General features: G+C 40.4%; 1 protein-coding gene across 5 annotated transcripts in view; it reads right to left on the bottom strand.

Moving 5' to 3' along the window:
- NISCH (nischarin) overlaps positions 1-18,200 on the bottom strand; it is an 85,104-nt gene that overhangs the window by 43,883 nt on the left and 23,021 nt on the right. For all 5 annotated transcript variants that reach the window (XR_008844891.1, XM_056524137.1, XM_056524138.1 and 2 more), the window contains exons 7-12: positions 17,071-17,166; positions 13,650-13,802; positions 13,482-13,550; positions 10,597-10,782; positions 8,821-8,949; positions 6,306-6,419 (exon numbers count right to left, since the gene is read on the bottom strand). Coding sequence is in view for 4 of the 5 variants with exons in the window: in XM_056524137.1 (XP_056380112.1) it covers positions 6,306-6,419; positions 8,821-8,949; positions 10,597-10,782; positions 13,482-13,550; positions 13,650-13,802; positions 17,071-17,166 (747 nt within the window). In the remaining variant the exon portion in view is untranslated. The remainder of the gene's footprint in view (positions 1-6,305; positions 6,420-8,820; positions 8,950-10,596; positions 10,783-13,481; positions 13,551-13,649; positions 13,803-17,070; positions 17,167-18,200) is intronic.

Raw genomic sequence — 18,200 nt, 5'->3', positions numbered from 1 at the left:
TTTCATCAGTTTTTTTCCTGTACCCAAAACCGTAGCCTACCACGGTTTTTGGTCCAGGTGAAAAACCATATGGAAACCATATACGTTTTTTTTTTCTACATGGGAGTTAAAAAAGGGAACCGTATATGTGCGTACGGTTCCATCCAGTTTTCACCATACGGTTTTTGACTTTGCATTTTTTTTTCTTGGAATTTCAATAAAACAAGTGAAACTTTATTCATAATGGAATTAAAAATTTTAAACTTATACTTTTTTTTTCTTAAAAAACAGATGCAACCGGACATCATTTTTCAAACCGCATGCGGATTAAAATTTGTACACACGTTTTGATACAGTTTAGTCAGGTTTTGAGGAATCCGTTTTTATAATCAAAAACTTGATAGGGGAACTGTATTGCAAAAATGTGGTGTGAACCCACCCTAATACAGAAAAAGACAGGTCCACCAAAGTGAGGGGGCCTTCTGTGACACTATGGCCAAGAGGTAAAAATCCCGACCAGGGAGCCTTCTTAATTTAAAGTCCCAATTTACTAAAATGGTATATGAAAATGGGTTTTCTAAATGGGGCGACACCTTTGACTTGTACAAAATGCAAATGTGCAACCATCATTGATGTGTTTGGCATCTTGACACCTTAGCAACTCTATTAGGAAAGTGACATTTTTGTTTATTTGTACTCAGTAGAGGTAATGGTTCAGACATACAAACCCAGGGGGGAGATTTATCAAAACCTGTCCAGAGGAAAGTTGCCCATAGCAACCAATCAGATCGCTTCTTTCATTTTGCAGAGGCCTTGTTAAAAAGGAAAGAAGCAAATCTGATTGGTTGCTATGGGCAACTCAGCAACTTTTCCTCTGGACAGGTTTTCATAAATCCACCCCCCTGTCCTTGGCTGCATTAACATCTCGTTTACACATTACGGGTGCCAGATTCGGCTGGGGGAGGGGCAAACCGGACTTTACCGTACCACAGCCGGACCAGCACTGAACTCCATTCACTTTAATGAGCCGACCGAAGTCAAACGGTGACTCCAGTCGGCTCATTTTTGACCCGTATCCAGTTTTGTGACCGGACCTAAAACCGTAGTATACTACGGTTTTAGGTCCGGTCAGGAAACCGCATACGGGTCAAAAATGAGCCTACCGGAGTCACCGTTTAACTTCGGTCGGCTCATTAAAGTGAATGGAGTTCAGCGCTGGTCCGGCTGTGGTACGGTAAAGTCCGGTTTGCCCCTCCCCCAGCCGAATCCGGCACCCGTAATGTGTAAAGGAGATGTGAATGCAGCCTTTACCTGGAAAAGAAGCACAAGGCTCCCGAGTCATGGTTGGGGGAGCCTGCTCTACTAAATAGGGCACCCTGCTAATATTCTATACACTTTGCATTATTAAGTGATATGAATGCTTTTCTGGAATGGTTTACTGCTTGACTCTAAAATGCTAAAAAATAGGTTGGTGGAATATAAATACATTTTATTAGCCTTTTACTTTATTCAAGGAAACCTTTTGAAGACGATTTGTGTTATAGGGGTACTCCGGTGGAAAACAAATTTTTTTTTTTCAAATCAACTGGTGCCAGAAAGTTAAACAGATTTGTAAATTACTTCCATTTAAAAAAATCTTAATCCTTCCAGTACTTATCAGCTGCTGTATGCTCTAGAGGAAGTTGAGTTGTTTTTTTTTTGTCTGATCACAATGCTCTCTGCTGCCACCTCTATCCATGTCAGGAACTGTCCAGAGCAGGAGAGGTTTGCTATTGGGATTTGCTCCTGCTCTGGACAGTTCCTGGTATGGAGAGAGGTGTCAGCAGAGAGCACAGTGGTCAGACTGGAAGTATACAGCAGCTGATAAATACTGGAAGAATTAAGATATTTTTTTTTTAATAGAAGTAACTTACAAATCTGTTTAAATATTGTTTTCCACCGGAGTTCCCCTTTAAGAATGCCTATACCCAGATTACACATATAAAGGGAGATTTATCAAAACCTGTGTAGAGGAAGAGCGGTGCAGTTGTCGATAGCAACCAGATTGCTTCTTTCTTTTTTCACAGGCCTCTTTAAAAATAAAAGAAGCCATCTGATTGGTTCCTATGGGCAACTGCACCGCTCTTTCTCTACACAGGTTTTGATAAATCTCCCCCCATAGCATCTAATAAAGAAAGATAAAACTATACTGTGTCAAACATCATGCCAGTTATTTGGAAGTTTTCGCCTACAGAGCATCTGTCAATGCATCAATATTCTATTTTGCTGCATAGTATTTTAGGTTCCATTGGCCACTGTAATAACAAAAGCCCAATACAGGCAAAATGGCAATAATGCATGTGGCAAAACCAAATATTTTTTATAATAAAAAATAAATAAAAAAGACAATTGGAAAGGGTGGGGGGGGGGGGGGGGGTGTTAACATTTTATTCTAATAACTAAGGGAATTTTGTTTTAAAAATATTATATTAATGTTATATTTTTTAGAACTTCCGTTCTCCTGCTGAACGCCCCAGCTTTTACTTCCGTGATGGACATGTCTCAATACCAATGGCCTGCTCAGCCAACCACCACCTGCAGCGGTGTCCGGCATCAGTCAGTGATTGACTCCGTCTCGGAAATAGCGGCCAGAGCGTTTAAAGGGGAACAGGAAAATTTTAAAGGAGCGAGGTAGGCAAGTACAGTATGTGTTTTTTATTTTTTTCTTTTATTTATTTTTTTATTATTGTCATTGCTGCCCCACCAACATATAAACAATTTCCAGTATCCGAATAACCCCTTTAGCCCAAAATATGAATTCAAGGTTTTTATTGTAGATCTTTATTAATTCTTGTCTGCTTTAGATACCTCCCAGAAATCTCTCAGCTCAGTTTAAAGGGAACCTCCACTTGCCAACGTTTGGAAGATTTAATTCCGAACACTGTGTGAGTGCTGCAGGGGGTAAGCCACACACCCTCGTGATACCACGCCACGCCCCCTCAATGCAAGTCTATGGGAGGGGGCGTGTCAGCGCCACGCCCCCTCCCATAGACTTGCATTGAGGGGGCGTGGCGTGATGTCACGAGGGGCGTGGTCGACCCCCACAGCTTTCAGAACTAAATGTTCTGAACACTGGTCAATGGGGTACCACTTTAATAAAAGTGAATGGAGACAAACTGCAATACTACACACAACCTGAGGACAGGTGTGGGGCTGAATTTGAAAGAAATTATCTCTGTTTTCTATTCCTGTAGGTTAAAAGGTTTTATTGGTGAAAAACATGCAACTAACAAAGGCAGCACAAAACCATGGCAATTTGTGGCAAAAAATAAATAAATAAATACAGCTTTCCCATGTGGCATTCTACCGCCCCGTGTAAAGACACCATGAAAATGCTCTAACAAAAAAAACAAATGAGGGTTACTGTATTATACATATGTATCCTATGAATTCATGAAAACTATGACATTTCTACCTGTCTCCAATCACAATATATCATGTATTCAGCATTAGGTGATCCATTAGATGAGCTGCACTTCCCAAAAAAGAACTCATTTTAGCAAACGCAAACTCATGTGCATTGTTTTATGTTTTTTATTTGTCTAATATTATCAATGTACACAACATAGAAGAGAAAAATTACAGGAGAAATCAGAGGATACAGTAAGTAATAAAACAATAACAGCATTCACACATTACCATCTTAGTCAAGTCTTCATGATTTCTTTTAATAGACACATTTAGATAGAATGGCACTATAATAGTTATAAAATATGACACACATAGATTAAAGCCTTATCATACAAAACTTTAGACTCCCCCACTGATCTGAACATATAGCGGAATGAAGTGTGTTGTAGTAGCGCACTGAGCTGGGGAGTGGAGCGTGCTACTACCGCCTGCTTCACCAGGCTACATCTAGTGATTTGGACATGGGAAGGGGGTCCTCCAAACTTAAATCCTGACTGATCAAAAAGCTTTTTACGAGTCCCTGCAACTCAAAAGTCAAAAGTTTTATCTAATGATTGAGATGCTTAAAGGAAATCTGTCATCCCTGTCACCTGCACTAACCTGTCGTTACAGACAGGTAGTGGAGGTGACACTGATTATAACGATACTTACCTGGTCCCATTACGTGCTGTGGTTCTTCCACAATCTTCCGTTCTGGAGCCAACGTGGAGCATAGGCGGAGCTTAGTGACGTCACCACTGCTGTTCTCTGCTGGGTCCAACTGCTAGCTAACACCAGCAGTGACGTCACTAAGCTCTGCCCATGCTCCAAGTCAACTCCAGAAGGAAAGATACTGTGGAAGATTGTGAGAGAACCACAGCACGGAACAGGACCTGGTAAGTATCGTTGTCATCAGTGTCACCTGCAATACCTTGCTGTTCTGACAGGTTACTGCAGGTGACACTGATGACAGATTTCCTTTAAAGAACCTGCAAAGGTTTGTCAAAATTAGGACAATATTATGCAACTTCATTAGCAATTGAGTTTGCTAGAGAGCTGGAATGGGGTGTGAATAATGTACCCTGGAGAGCAGGCATTTGACCAGTGAAGATCTATTGACTCAAGACCTGTCTGATTTAGTAAAACATATATTTCATAAGAAATAACCATTTTGGAGAATTTTTTTCTGTATTGTGCAGTTTCTCTGTCATTCTTCAAAAAAATGCATTAGTTTGTTGACAACTCAAGTGTTGCCATTCTAGTCGTCGTTGAGGTGTCTCTTTAAACCAGTGTTTAAACCTGTGCCTTGTTGCCTGTTGGAAAATTAAAACTCCTGAGAGCAGTACAGTGCTCCCTCACCTTACAATGGCCTCAGGTTACAATACAATTTTCTTTTCTGAACCATTGCAACTTGCAACTATACTAAACATACAATGCTACGGACAGTCCAGATCTGCAAAATGTGTCAATGGGCGGAAGAACAGACCAATCAGAATGGGCATTTCACTGGTAAAACACCTGTATTACTGAAGTGCATGCACGGACTGGCTGCCTGGTAGCGCCCCCTACAGTACAGGGAGGTACTACATGTTCTGTACTATTTTATACTTGTAACCGGGTTAGCTGCTCCTTTGGACACCAGGGAAGGGCGGTTCGATTTTACTTTTTTGGGACACTGTATGTACTGTACAGGACCCTGAAGAAGCTCCTGTCCTCTACATAGACAGTGATTTACAGCTTCCAGCAGCTCTCTCTTACTTTTATATATAATGACTTGTTCTATCTCTATTAGTTATCTACTTGTTTTTCTTTAATCCTTACCTCTTTTTTGTATGGTCTTAACATACAATGGTCATTTTGGAGCCAATTAATATTGTAACTTGAGGGACCACTGTATATGTTCAGGACAAGTCACTATTAGGCTATGATAGGTCTATTAAGAAAACAGGCTTAGGGCTGGGTTCACATCACGTTTTCTCCCATACGGTAGCGCATACGGCAGGGGAGAGCTAAAACCTCGCGCTCCCGTATGCCTTTCTATGCGCTTCTGTATGTAATTAATTTCAATGAGCCGGCCGGAGTGAAACGTTCGGTCCGGTCTGCTCATTTTTGTGCCGTATGCGCATTTACAACCGGACCTAAAACCATGGTTGACCACAGATTTAGGTCTGGTGAAAAAGCACATACGGCGCAAAAATGAGCTGACTGGACCGAACGTTTCACTCCGGCCGGCTCATTGAAATGGATTACATACAGGAGTGTATAGAAAGGCATACGGGAGCGCGAGGTTTTAGCTATCCCCTGCCGTATGCGCTCCCGTATGGGAGAAAACGTGATGTGAACCAGCCCTCACTGAGAACATCACATTTTTCTGGCATGTGCAGAAATCATGGTTTAAATGGGGGACTAACCAAACCGGTCAGGAGAGATGACAGATCCACCAATCCTGATATATCAGTCGGGGGCTGACGCACAAACACACAAATCATTATAAAGCTGAATTCATCTCTGTCAATCCAGAAGATTATACTCAACTATATGATATAAAAAATACATCATCAACATCTCATGTTAAAAATTCTTATTTCTTGAACTTCAAGTCATTCATTCATTTTCAGAACTAGAATACCACAGAAATGTTGTGGTTCTCCCCTCCAGTCTCTCACTCCCTCTCTATAAATACAACTGATTAGAATACTTTTTATTAATAAAAGTAAAATCATATCTTGTTACTAGTTAATATACAATTTAAAAACAGTCTGGGAAAATAGAACTTCACTTGTGTAACAAGAAATGTAAAAAGTAAGAAGGCGTACATTGTTACCAATGTACCGATGTGCAAAGTGACATATTTAATACTGGGAATGTGCACAGAAGATATAAAATCTTCTTTATACCTTTTTATCAGCATTATTCAATTTATTTTTTGCTTCCTTTGCTTTTTGGATTGCCTTTAAAACTTCCACAGTATCCAGCTCCTTTTCCGTTGTAATGGTGCTGTCTAAGCAAACCTTATAAAGAAGGTAAAAAAAGAAAAAAACACATTCAGCAATCTGTTCAATAATATAATGTGCATAAAACCAGTTTATATTATAAAATACATCTCTTACTGTCCAACTCTACAGTACACATACACTGAATCCTTTAAGGGGTTTTCCCAAGAAGTAAAGTTGGTCAGATCAGACGTGACCACATACATATATAATCCAAAACATACAGGGCACTATAAAATACTAAGTAACACGCTGGTGTGCCAATATCCATCTAGTTATACCCGAAAAACACACCAGAACAAAGGAAATTTAATGAAAAATAGTTGATACTTTATTGAACATACATGAGTAAAAACAATTAAAATGAGACTGCAGCAAAGCAGAAGAGAAAAATACACTGACTGCTAAATGAACCTGGTATGTAAAGACAGGGGATGTGCATATATATTAGTTAAAGTGACTGGTGCTATCTATACGGCTACTAAAGTGCAGCATGCAATAGATATAAACAGTATACACACTTTAACATAAAGGCAATAGCCACAGTTCATACATATTGCACATATCCCAGGTGACAAAAGTACAAGAAAAAGCAGATTGGGCGAGTGTTCCACCCGAAAACCGGGCAATGAAGAGAACCCAAGGTGAGAGGCAAGGTAACCCGAAATCCAGCTAAGAGGCATAAGCAAGGAATTTTGCCCGAATAGGAGGTGGAACAGTCACCCCGTCACAATACACATACCCAATATAGCACGTCAGACCCCAACGTTGTTTCGCCGTGAAGGCTTCCTCAGGGAGTGATATAAACAGTGGTCAAGCAGTCTTTTTATATAGGCATTTGCCAATCAGATCACAGAAAAAACAAATAATGGTGCCCAGATGATTACCTTAATGCGCGCATTCCCTAACATGGCGGCCGCCATCTTGGATCTCACTGCGCATGTCCAATGACTTGACGCGTCCGCCAACGCCATTCCGTCGAAAGACGGAAGTTCGCGCATGCACAGTGAGATCCATGCTGGAACGCAAGTGGAGCGCATAGTGAATGTCAGCCAGTTGTGCCCGTAAACAAAGAAATATACTTCACGCGCATGTGCGCAGACATAAATGACATAACGGCTGTGTACTTGTGAAGGAAAGTACGTGTAAATGTATATGCAAATCCATTAAAGTGACTACATATATAATGTTGATAAGAGTCTTAAGTGCACGTGTGAGATGTTTGAGAAACGTGAGAAGACTAAGTGAATAATGAACGTGGAGGTGGGAAGAAGGAATAGAGGGAAACAGATAGGGGGAAAAGGAAGAAAAATAAAAAGTATAAAAAGGGGGAATAAAGAAGAAAAGAAAGAAAAATAAAAGGAAGAAGAAAAGGGAGGGATGAAACAAAAAAAACAAAAAAAAGGGGATAAACGAGGAAGGGGGAGAGAAGGGGAGGAGAAGAGAAAAAGGGGGGGGGGAGGAGAAGATGAGGGGAAAGAAAAAGGAAAAAAGGGGGATAAGTGAAAAAGTGCTGACAAATAAATTAAAGGGGTATTCCAGGCAAAAACTTTTTTTTAGATATCAACTGGCTCCGGAAAGTTAAACAGATTTGTAAATTACTTCTATTAAAAAATCTTAATCCTTCCAGTACTTTTTAGGGGCTATATACTACAGAGGAAATGCTTTTCTTTTTGGATTTCTCTGATGTCATGACCACAGTGCTCTCTGCTGACCTCTGCTGTCCATTTTTGGAACTGTCCAGAGCAGGAGAAAATCCCCATAGCAAACATATGCTGCACTGGACAGTTCCAAAAATGGACAGCAGATGTCAGCAGAGAGCACTGTGGTCGTGACATCAGAGAAATCCAAAAAGAAAAGCATTTCCTCTGTAGTATACAGCCTATAAAATGTATTGGAAGGATTAAAATGTTTTAATAGACGTAATTTACAAATCTGTTTAACTTTATGGCACCAGTTGATAAAAAAAAAAAAGTTTTCCACGGGAGTACCCCTTTAAAGGGGTATTCCAGCTTGTAAAAACATATTTCCCATCTACAGGAGAGAGGATAAGTGTCTGATCGCGGTGGTTCGACTAGGACCCTCCATGATCTCCTGGTGGCCACCACCTTCCGAGACATACTAAGCCTCAGCACTGACAGCACAGGACACTATAGGCAGCCATTGAATGACTGAGCGGCATTACTACTACCGAAAACACCAAGTCTCCAAAAGGTGGGGGCCAGGGCGCTCAGTGGGGAGAGGAGGCTGTCAGACCTCCCATGATCAGACACTTATCCCGTATCCTGTGGATAGGAGATCTATGTTTTTACAAGCTGTAACACCCCTTTAAGGATTTTTTTTCAGAATTATGTAAATTATTAACATACATGAAGTGCATCCCTTTAACACATCACGTTTAACATGACCATGAGTTTACCTCGGCAGCTCGATCACCAAACTGTGCAAGAACTTTGGTCCGATAATCAGGAACTATGGTAACAGGGTTGTCAGTCAAATTGACAGTCTCCAAGCATGGAAGGCATCCTATATTTTTTATTTCCTCAACCTAAATAAAAATTATTCCAGTTTGAATAATGAAATAGTAATGGGGCTATCAATTTACTTGTACAAAACTTAAGAGCTTGTGCAGCGATGCGCCATGGTGTTTTTGAGCTATGGTCAACATGGCGGGATCCTGTTCTGAGGTTCCCAAAGAGCAACTGTCTAAAATCTGCAAATACAAAGCAGGCAGCTGCCAAATATACGTATATTTAGCCTTTACTTGGAAAAATAATTCAAAGGGTTATCCAGGAAAAAACTTTTTTTTTTATATATCAACTGGCTCCAGAAAGTTAAACAGATTTGTAAATTACTTCTATTAAAAAAAATCTTAATCCTTTCAGTACTTATGAGCTTCTGAAGTCGAGTTATTCTTTTCTGTCTAAGTGCTCTCTGATGACACCTGTCTCGGGAACTGTCCAGTTTAGAAGCAAATCCCCATAGCAAACCTCTTCTACTCTGTGCAGTTCCCGAGACAAGCAGAGATGTCAGTAGAGAGCACTGTTGCCAGAGAGAAAACAACAACTCAACTTCAGCAGCTGATAATTATTGAAAGGATTAAGATTTTTTTAATAGAAGCAATTTACAAATCTGTTTAACTTTCTGAAGCCAGTTGATATAAAACATTTTTTTTTTTTTAAGTTTTTTCCTGGAATACCCCTTTAAAATGTTTGCACCTGGCATTAGGTGTTCTTAAAGTGAAGGGTAGCCAGAAGGGGCATGGTCTTCCCATGCACTGAATTTACTAAAATTTAATAATGCATGCACCTCTTAATAAATCTAGTGCAGCTGACACGAGCAGGCTTTTACTTAAAGGGGTACTCCGGTGAAAACCTTTTTTCTTTTAAATCAACTGGTGGCAGAAAGTTAAACATATTTGGAAATTACTTCTATTAAAAAATCTTAATCCTTCCAGTACTTATTAGCTGCTGAATGCTACAGAGGAAATTCCTTTCTTTTTGGAACACTGATGTCAGCAGAGAGCACTGTGCTCGTGATGTCATCTCTGTACATTTTAGCAACCATGCAATGCAGATGTATGCTAAGGGCAGCATGGTGGCTCAGTGGTTAGCACTGCTGCCTTGCAGTGCTGGGGACTTGGGTTCAAATCCCACTAAGGACAACAATAAATAAAGCGTTATTATTATTATAATAACGTCAGCAGAGAGAACTGTGCTTGTGATGTCAACAGAGAGCATTCCAAAAAGAAAAGAATTTCCTCTGTATTATTCAGCAGCTAATAAGTACAGGAAGGATTAAGATTTTTTAATAGAAGTAATTTACAAGTATGTTTAACTTTCTGCCACCAGTTTATTAAAAAGAAAAAAGGTTTTCACCGGAGTACCCCTTTAGAGGGGTACTCCCCTGCCCCAGCTTTCGGAGCATTGAGGGAGTCGTGATGTCACAACCACGCCCCTCGTGACATCACACCACGCCCCCTCAATGCAAGTCTATGGGAGGGGGCGTCACGCCCCCTCCCATAGACTTGCGTTGAGGGGGCGTGGTGTGACATCATGAGGGGTGTGGCCATGACGTCATGACTGGGGGGATGCTGAGGCAGTGGAGTACCCCTTTAACACTGGCGAATAAAAACAGGAGTCTTAGTAAACACCAAAGAGTTACAAAATATATTGCAGGGGGAACATATGCATACCTGAGAGATTTTGTTGTTGCTAAGATCCAAGTTGACAAGAGAATACAATTTATTAAGTCCTTTGAGGTTGTCAAGAAGGTTTCCAGATAAATTAAGTGTCTTTATATTCCCAATCTTTGAGTGAACGCCTTCCAGTATAGAAAGCTTGTTATAAGAAAGATCCAAGTGGACCAGGTTGTATAAATGCTAAAAGAAGAGACAAAAAGGGGAAAAAAAACTAATGTTATCAAACTGTAACGCAAGTCCTGTTACATCTTCTTCATAGTAACTGATCCATTATATGGTTTTAACAATCAAATGTTAGACAGGCTGGGGACACAGGGTATGTGCACGTAGAAAAAAATAAAAAGTCACATGATGTCTAGTTGTCAGGATCTAACTGGTGGTAAATAGAGATGAGCGAACTTACAGTAAATTCGATTCGTCACAAACTTCTCGGCTCGCCAGTTGATGACTTTTCCTGCATAAATTAGTTCAGCTTTTAGGTGCTCCGGTGGGCTGGAAAAGGTGGATACAGTCCTAGGGGACTCTTTCCTAGGAATGTATCCACCTTTTCCAGCCCACCGGAGCACCTGAAAGCTGAACTCATTTATGTAGGATAAGTCATCAACTGCCGAGCCGAGAAGTTTGTGACGAATCGAATTTACTGTAAGTTCGCTCATCTCTAGTGGTAAAGTATTTGCAGCTCCATATGAGGGAAAAATGAGAGGTTACATGTGAAAAGAGGCTTTGTCTGCAGTTCTACACAGACACGTAAAAAAAAGCCAGAACTGTGTAATGGCCATCAGCTTAACCAAAGCGTAACTGCAATGGTGATGTAACAAAGGATAATGCAGCACCATGTCCTTTTATCTTCACTTTGAATGCAGCGCCAAAATGCCTTAAACAGGGGTCTTCCTCACCGCAGCTCTTAGCTGTGCGAAATCTGTCCCCAGAATGAGACCCACCATAATGTGATTCTATGGCACTGGGTCTATTGCTAGGGACAGATTTCACGAGCTGCGGAGAGAGCTGCATAGTCATTTGCCATATCCCAATTGCAGTTACACTTAAAAGGGGTACTCCCGTGGAATTTTTTTTTTTTTTTTATCAACTGGTGCCAGAAAGTTAAACAGATTTGTAAATTACTTCTGTTAACCCCTTAAGGACTGGGTTTTTTTCAGTTTTTGCATTTTCGTTTTTTGCTCCTTGCCTTTAAAAAATCATAACTCTTTCAATTTTGCACCTAAAAATCCATATGATGGCTTCTTTTTTGCGCCACCAATTCTACTTTGTAATGATATCAGTCATTTTGCCCAAAAATCTACGGTGAAACGGAAAAAAAAATCATAGTGCGACAAAACTGAAAATAAAACCTGCCGTTTTGTAACTTTTGGGGGCTTCCGTTTCTACACAGTACATTTTTTGGTAAAAATGACACCTTATCTTTATTCTGTAGGTCCATACGATTAAAATGATACCCTACTTATATAGGTTTGATTTTGTCGGACTTCTGGAAAAAATCATAATTACATGCAGGAAAATTAATACGTTTAAAATTGTCATCTTCTGACCCCTATAACCTTTTAATTTTTCCATGTATGGGACGGTATGAGCGCTCATTTTTTGCGCGGTGATCTGAAGTTTTTAACGGTACCATTTTTGCATTGATAGAACTTATTGATCGCTTTTTATTCATTTTTAAATGATATAAAAAGTGACCAAAAATGCACTATTTTGGACTTTGGAATTTTTTTGCGCGCACGCCATTGACCGAGCGGTTTAATTAATGATATATTTTTATAATTCGGACATTTCCGCACGCGGTGATACCATATATGTTTATTTTTATTTGCACTGTTTTTTTTTTTTATTGGAAAATCGGGGTGATTCAAACTTTTAATAGGGGAGGAGTTAAATGATCTTTATTCACTTTTTTTTTTGCAGTGTTATAGGTCCCATAGGGACCTATAACACTGCACACACTGATCATCATTGATCACTGGTTTCTCATAAGAAACCAGTGATCAACGATTCTGCCGCATGACTGCTCATGCCTGGATCTCAGGCAACTTTCGCTTTTAGCCGCGCGGCTCAGCTCTGAGCACGCGGCTAAAGGGTTAATAGCGCGCGGCGCTGCACGCTATTAGAGGCGGGACCCGGATTCACTATGACGCGTTATATCAGGAGAGCAGGACCAAGGACGTACCGGTACGTCCTTGGTCCTTAAGGGGTTAAAAAAAATCTTAATCCTTCCAGTACTTTTTAGGGGCTGTATACTACAGAGGAAATGTTTTTCTTTTTGGATTTCTCTTATGTTACAACCACAGTGCTCTCTGTCCATTTTAGGAACTGTCCAGAGCAGGAGAAAATCCCCATAGCAAACATATGCTGCTCTGGACAGTTCCTAAAATGGACAGAGATGTCAGCAGAGAGCACTGTGGTCGTGACATAAGAGAAGTCCAAAAAGAAAAACATTTCCTCTGTAGTATACAGCCCCTAAAAAGTACTGGAAGGATTAAGATTTTTTTAATAGAAGTAATTTACAAATCTGAAACTTTCTGGGACCAGTTGATAAAAAAAATAAAAATAAAAAAAATAAAAAGATTTCAACGGGAGTACCCCTTTAAGGAAATGCAGAGTTTTTCAGTTCATCCCAGACAATTCAGCTTTTACTGGATGTATGCTGCCTCAATTACACTTTCTAACTTTTATATATGTATTTTATTAATTTTAATTTATTTAACCAGCATTTACTATGTCCAACACTAGGACCAAGGCTGGAAGGCAATATACCCAAAAGGTCTCATCATACTGAGTGTAGAAATTTAGATTAGTGTGTAGAAAAGAATGTGCTTTGCAGACTTATTAATATCGATTTGTGCATATGGTACGAGTCCCCTTACCTGTAGATTCTCTATTGAGCATATATGGTTATGACTCAAGGCCAGAAATTCTACTTGTGGAGTAAGTTTCTGAAAAGAAAAAACAACCAAAATATAAATTCAAAAAAGATGATTATGTATGAAACCTAGCTCTACATATCAGGCGAGGCTACATGGAAGCATTCTTACCACCGAATCATCTATAGCAGAGATCTGGTTGTGGCTCATATCCACAGTGGTCAGGGCGCTCCATTTTGGGACCACAGCTGTAATAGGACAATCTGAAGAAGTGCCTTCTGCCACCCAATGTTCAAACTCAAGAGCTTCTGGTACCAAGATGTCCTGAAAAGGCCGAAACCCGTCTGCTTTAGACACAGTTATGCTACAGATCATAACAATGCTTTGTTCACATAAATGACTCACATTTTTATGGTTCAAACAGTCTTTATCAGTCACACAAGGAGAAAATTTATATTTTACACAGGTCTAAGGGAGATAAGGGTTCAACCTCCCAACAAAACAAACATGTGGACGAAGTTTATTCAACAGCAAAAAAAAACAAAAAAAAAAACAAAAAAAAAAAACTTATTTCTACAAGCTTCTGACATGTTAAGACAACACATCAGAAATCCAGATCACGGCGACGACAAAAAGAATACACTTATACACTTGTCTATACAGGATCTGCTTGGAAATGCATTGCCGCCTATGAGAAGGCGCATTTTGAGCGGTCCTAGCGCCACCAGAGGACCAAGCTGTATCAAGTTAGATGGGGACAGGGCCACTCCGGTGTTGCCTTGGCTGTGTGCTTATGGTTACTGGGAGGGGGATTTATCAATACCTGTGTAGAGTAAGAGTTGCCCGTAGAAAGCAGATTGCTTCTTTCATTTTTATCTTAACCCCTTAAGGACGCAGCCCATTTGGGCCTTAAAGGGGTACTCCGCCCCTAGACATCTTATCCCCTATCCAAAGGATAGGGAAAAGATGTCAGATCACCGGGGTCCCGATGCTGGGGACTCTGGGGATCGCCGCTACAGCACCCCGCTGTCATTACTGCGCAGAGCGAGTTCGCTCTGCACTTAATGACGGGCAATACAGGGCCGGAGCATCGTTACATCACGGCTCCGCCCCTCGTGACGTCACGGCCCGCCCGTCAATACAAGTCTATGGGAGGGGGCGTGGCGGTCATCACGCCCCCTTCCATAGACTTGCATTAAGGGGACGGGCCGTGATGTCATGAGGGGCGGAGCCATGACGTCAAGCTGCTCCGGCCCCTGTATAGCCCGTCATTACGCACAGAGCGAACTCGCTCTGCGCAGTAATGATAGCGGGGTGCCGCAGCGGCGATCCCCAGAGTCCCCAGCAGCGGGACCGCGGCAATCTAACATCAAGAAATCATAACTTTTATATTTTCATCCACAGACTAGTTCGAGGGCTTGTTTTTTGTGCGACCAGTTGTCTGTTGTAATGCCATCACTCACTTTACCATAAAATGTATGGTGCAACCAAAAAAATATTATGTGTGTGGGGAAAAGAAAAAGAAAACCGCAATTTAGCAAATTTTGGAAGGTTTCGTTTTCACGCCATATAATTTATGGTAAAAATGACATATGTTCTTTATACTTTGGGTCAATACGATTAACATGATACCCATGATAATATACTTTTCTATTACTGCTTCGCTTAAAAAAAATTGCAAACTTTTTAACCAAATTAGTACATTTAAAATCCCCCTATTTTTCCGTATAAGCGGCGATATGAGGGCTCATTTTTTGCGCCGTGATCTGTACTTTTTATTGAAACCATATTTGCTTATATAAAACTTTTAATACATTTTTTCTGAATTTTTTTCTGCGTTCATAGATTTGCAGCAGAAGAATGGGCAGGAAAGAGGAACAATTGCTCTTTTTAGTAAAAATACAGTATAGTGCTAATAAGAAGGGATCAATAAAATTCTATTTACAGCACACAAAATATACATCAATTTGGGCAAAAATATGGGTGAAACCCCCCCACAAGAGACGACAGCTGCTTATATGAGCTGTGTACAGTATCACCTCGCTCTCCACATGTTGCCTGACAGAGGAAGATAAATTACTACCATGAACTATGTAATAAGAAATTAAAGGGGTACTCCACTGGAAAACTTTTATTTTTATTTTTCAAATCAACTGGTGCCAGAAAGTTAAAACAGATTTGTAAATTAGGTAAAAAAACGATTGGGGATGTGCAGCTCACAATGAGCTAACCGAGGTAAGAGGGCTATACACCTACACCTGGTGTTGGGGAATAGCAAAGAAATTGTTTAAACAGTAGCCAACCCCTCAAAGTTAGCATCAGTTCCCTGATACAAGGATGAGAAATAATAATAATGAAAACTGGATCGTGCTTCAATTAAAGTATGAAAATGTATATTTATTACACTGTTTAAAATATATAATATATCATTTTTGGTAAATATATCCTCTAAGCACAGGGCCCTTGTGCCGAGGGAATTAAAATAAAATAGAATAAAAGAACAATATCAACAAACACCGATAACTTGCATAGAAAAATGTAACAATTTGAATGTCACTTTGGATGATCCGGCCTCCGGTAATCCGGAATGAGCTCAAATCCTATAGATGTTGTAAATAGGATTATTATAATTACCAGTCTGCAATAAACTTGATATAAGGTCACCTGGAGTTAGATTGTGAGGCCCGCACTTTTGAGATGGTACCAGACGCTGGCATGCGTCTTAGCGGTGGTCAGCCTGCCACAGACCAGTTGGAAAATTAGCCGCTTGCAGAAGTTGAGATCCACACTTTTGAGATGGTACCAGACGCTGGCATGTGTCTTAGCGGCGGTCAGCCTGCCAAGGGCCAGTTGGAGAAATAGCCGCTTTCAGAAGTTGTTCGCTGTAGGTGGTATCTCAGCAGAAGAACAGGTGCGGGCCTCTGGAAAACTCAGTTATAGGTGACGTCACAGGTGCTTGGCAGCGCTGCCTGGAAGATGGTCTCAGGAATCATCTGTTGATTTGCAGAGCTGGATCGGAGGTCACCGGTGGATAATCGGGTATCGGTGATGTAGAATAAACCTAGACGCGTTTCAGGGCTCTCATATGTTTTAAACACGGCCCTTTCCTCAGTAGGCTTGTACAAGCCTTCTGAGGAAAGGGCCGTGTTTTCCTCAAACACTCCAATTGCCGGACTATCAGTCTGTTCCGGACTATCGGCATTTGCTAACACATAGTTTTGCTGACATTCTTAAAATTGGTAGTTGCTCTTTATTATTCACTAAAATCTGACATTAGGGCCCAATGGCAGTTCATTTCAATAATTTTTTTATTGCTCTGAATATTATGTTTTACATGTGAACAGGTCTTTTTTAATTTTAATAAATCTTTAAATTTTTTTCAAACTATCTGTTTCAATTGATTTTCATTGAGTACCCGGCAGGGTGGTATTCTTGAGGTGTGGTTAAAATATAATCCTAATTTACAAATCTGTTTAACTTCCTGGCATCGGTTGATATAAAATAAATAAATAAAATAAAAAGTTTCCCACCGGAGTACCCCTTAAAGCAATAACAACATGCCGACATGAGACATCATTTATGTATTTAGCACCTTTAATGATGATGCTGAAAACTGAACAGTCATGGTTGCCAAAGTCTTCTTGCTGGAGGTGAATCCCTTGATAAGTTCGGCATCCGAATGGCAGATCTAAAAAACATTATCAGGGTGATAAGCTAATAATCTGTTTACTGAGAACAATACGGGGGAGGGCGCTTCCTGAAGTGGTGTATTAACTATCTCTGCTGACAACACAGAACGGAATGCATCGATGGGGAATTTTGGTGACCGTCAGCTGCTTCAAGTGATAGATGAACTTACTGGAACATTATCAGTGTTCACAGACCTGACGGCAACCATTGGGAAATGCTTTCTCAAGAAAAAAGGACATGCTGACAATTTTCATGGAAAAAAAAAAATGATTACCAGGAAGGTTATGGGAAGTTTAAATGGGTTATCCAGTCAAAGAAAAACAGAGCTAAAAACTGAGAAAAACAGCACCACTCCTGTTCACAGATTTTGTGCGGTATTGCAACTTGACCCCATTCACTTCAATGGAACGGAGTTGCAATATCACACACAACCTGGGGACAAATGTGTTTTATTTGTTCTGTGTTTTTTCTAATCCTGGATTAACCCCTTTAATCACAGAGAGAGATACTGAAAAATGGACCTTACTGGCTCTGGTCCTAATATGTCCAAGTAAACAAACTTCTGGTCATCTGGTAATCTAGTATTGATTTACACAACACAGCCTTAAATCCCATTGCTACGTGAGCAAAAAAGTTACATCAATCAGGGAATTCCCGAAGGACGAGAAGCAAGCTTCAATGATACAGCAGATTCAGCATTTTCCTGCATCAAACTCGTCCCTTCCTCTAACGCCGGGGGAGAAAGCTGAATCTACTAGTACAGAGTTTAAAACTAGAGATCGACAGATTATCGGTTTGGCCGATATTATCGGCTGATATTCACGATTTTGGATGTTATCGGTATCGGCAATTACCTTGCCGATAATCCGATAATGCCCCGCCAACCTGCACGAAAAAATGAAAAAACTTATTGTGCAAACCGGACGTAACCGTATGCACATACAGTTACCATAGAACTCCATTTTAGAATAACCGTATACAGGTTGGATACGGTTTTTGACCTGGACACAAAACCGTAGTAGACTACGGTTT

This window comes from Hyla sarda, chromosome 6 (genome assembly GCF_029499605.1).
Source record: "Hyla sarda isolate aHylSar1 chromosome 6, aHylSar1.hap1, whole genome shotgun sequence".
In the NCBI taxonomy this organism is placed as follows: Eukaryota; Metazoa; Chordata; class Amphibia; order Anura; family Hylidae; genus Hyla; species Hyla sarda.
This window is presented reverse-complemented; position numbering and strand designations above follow the sequence as displayed.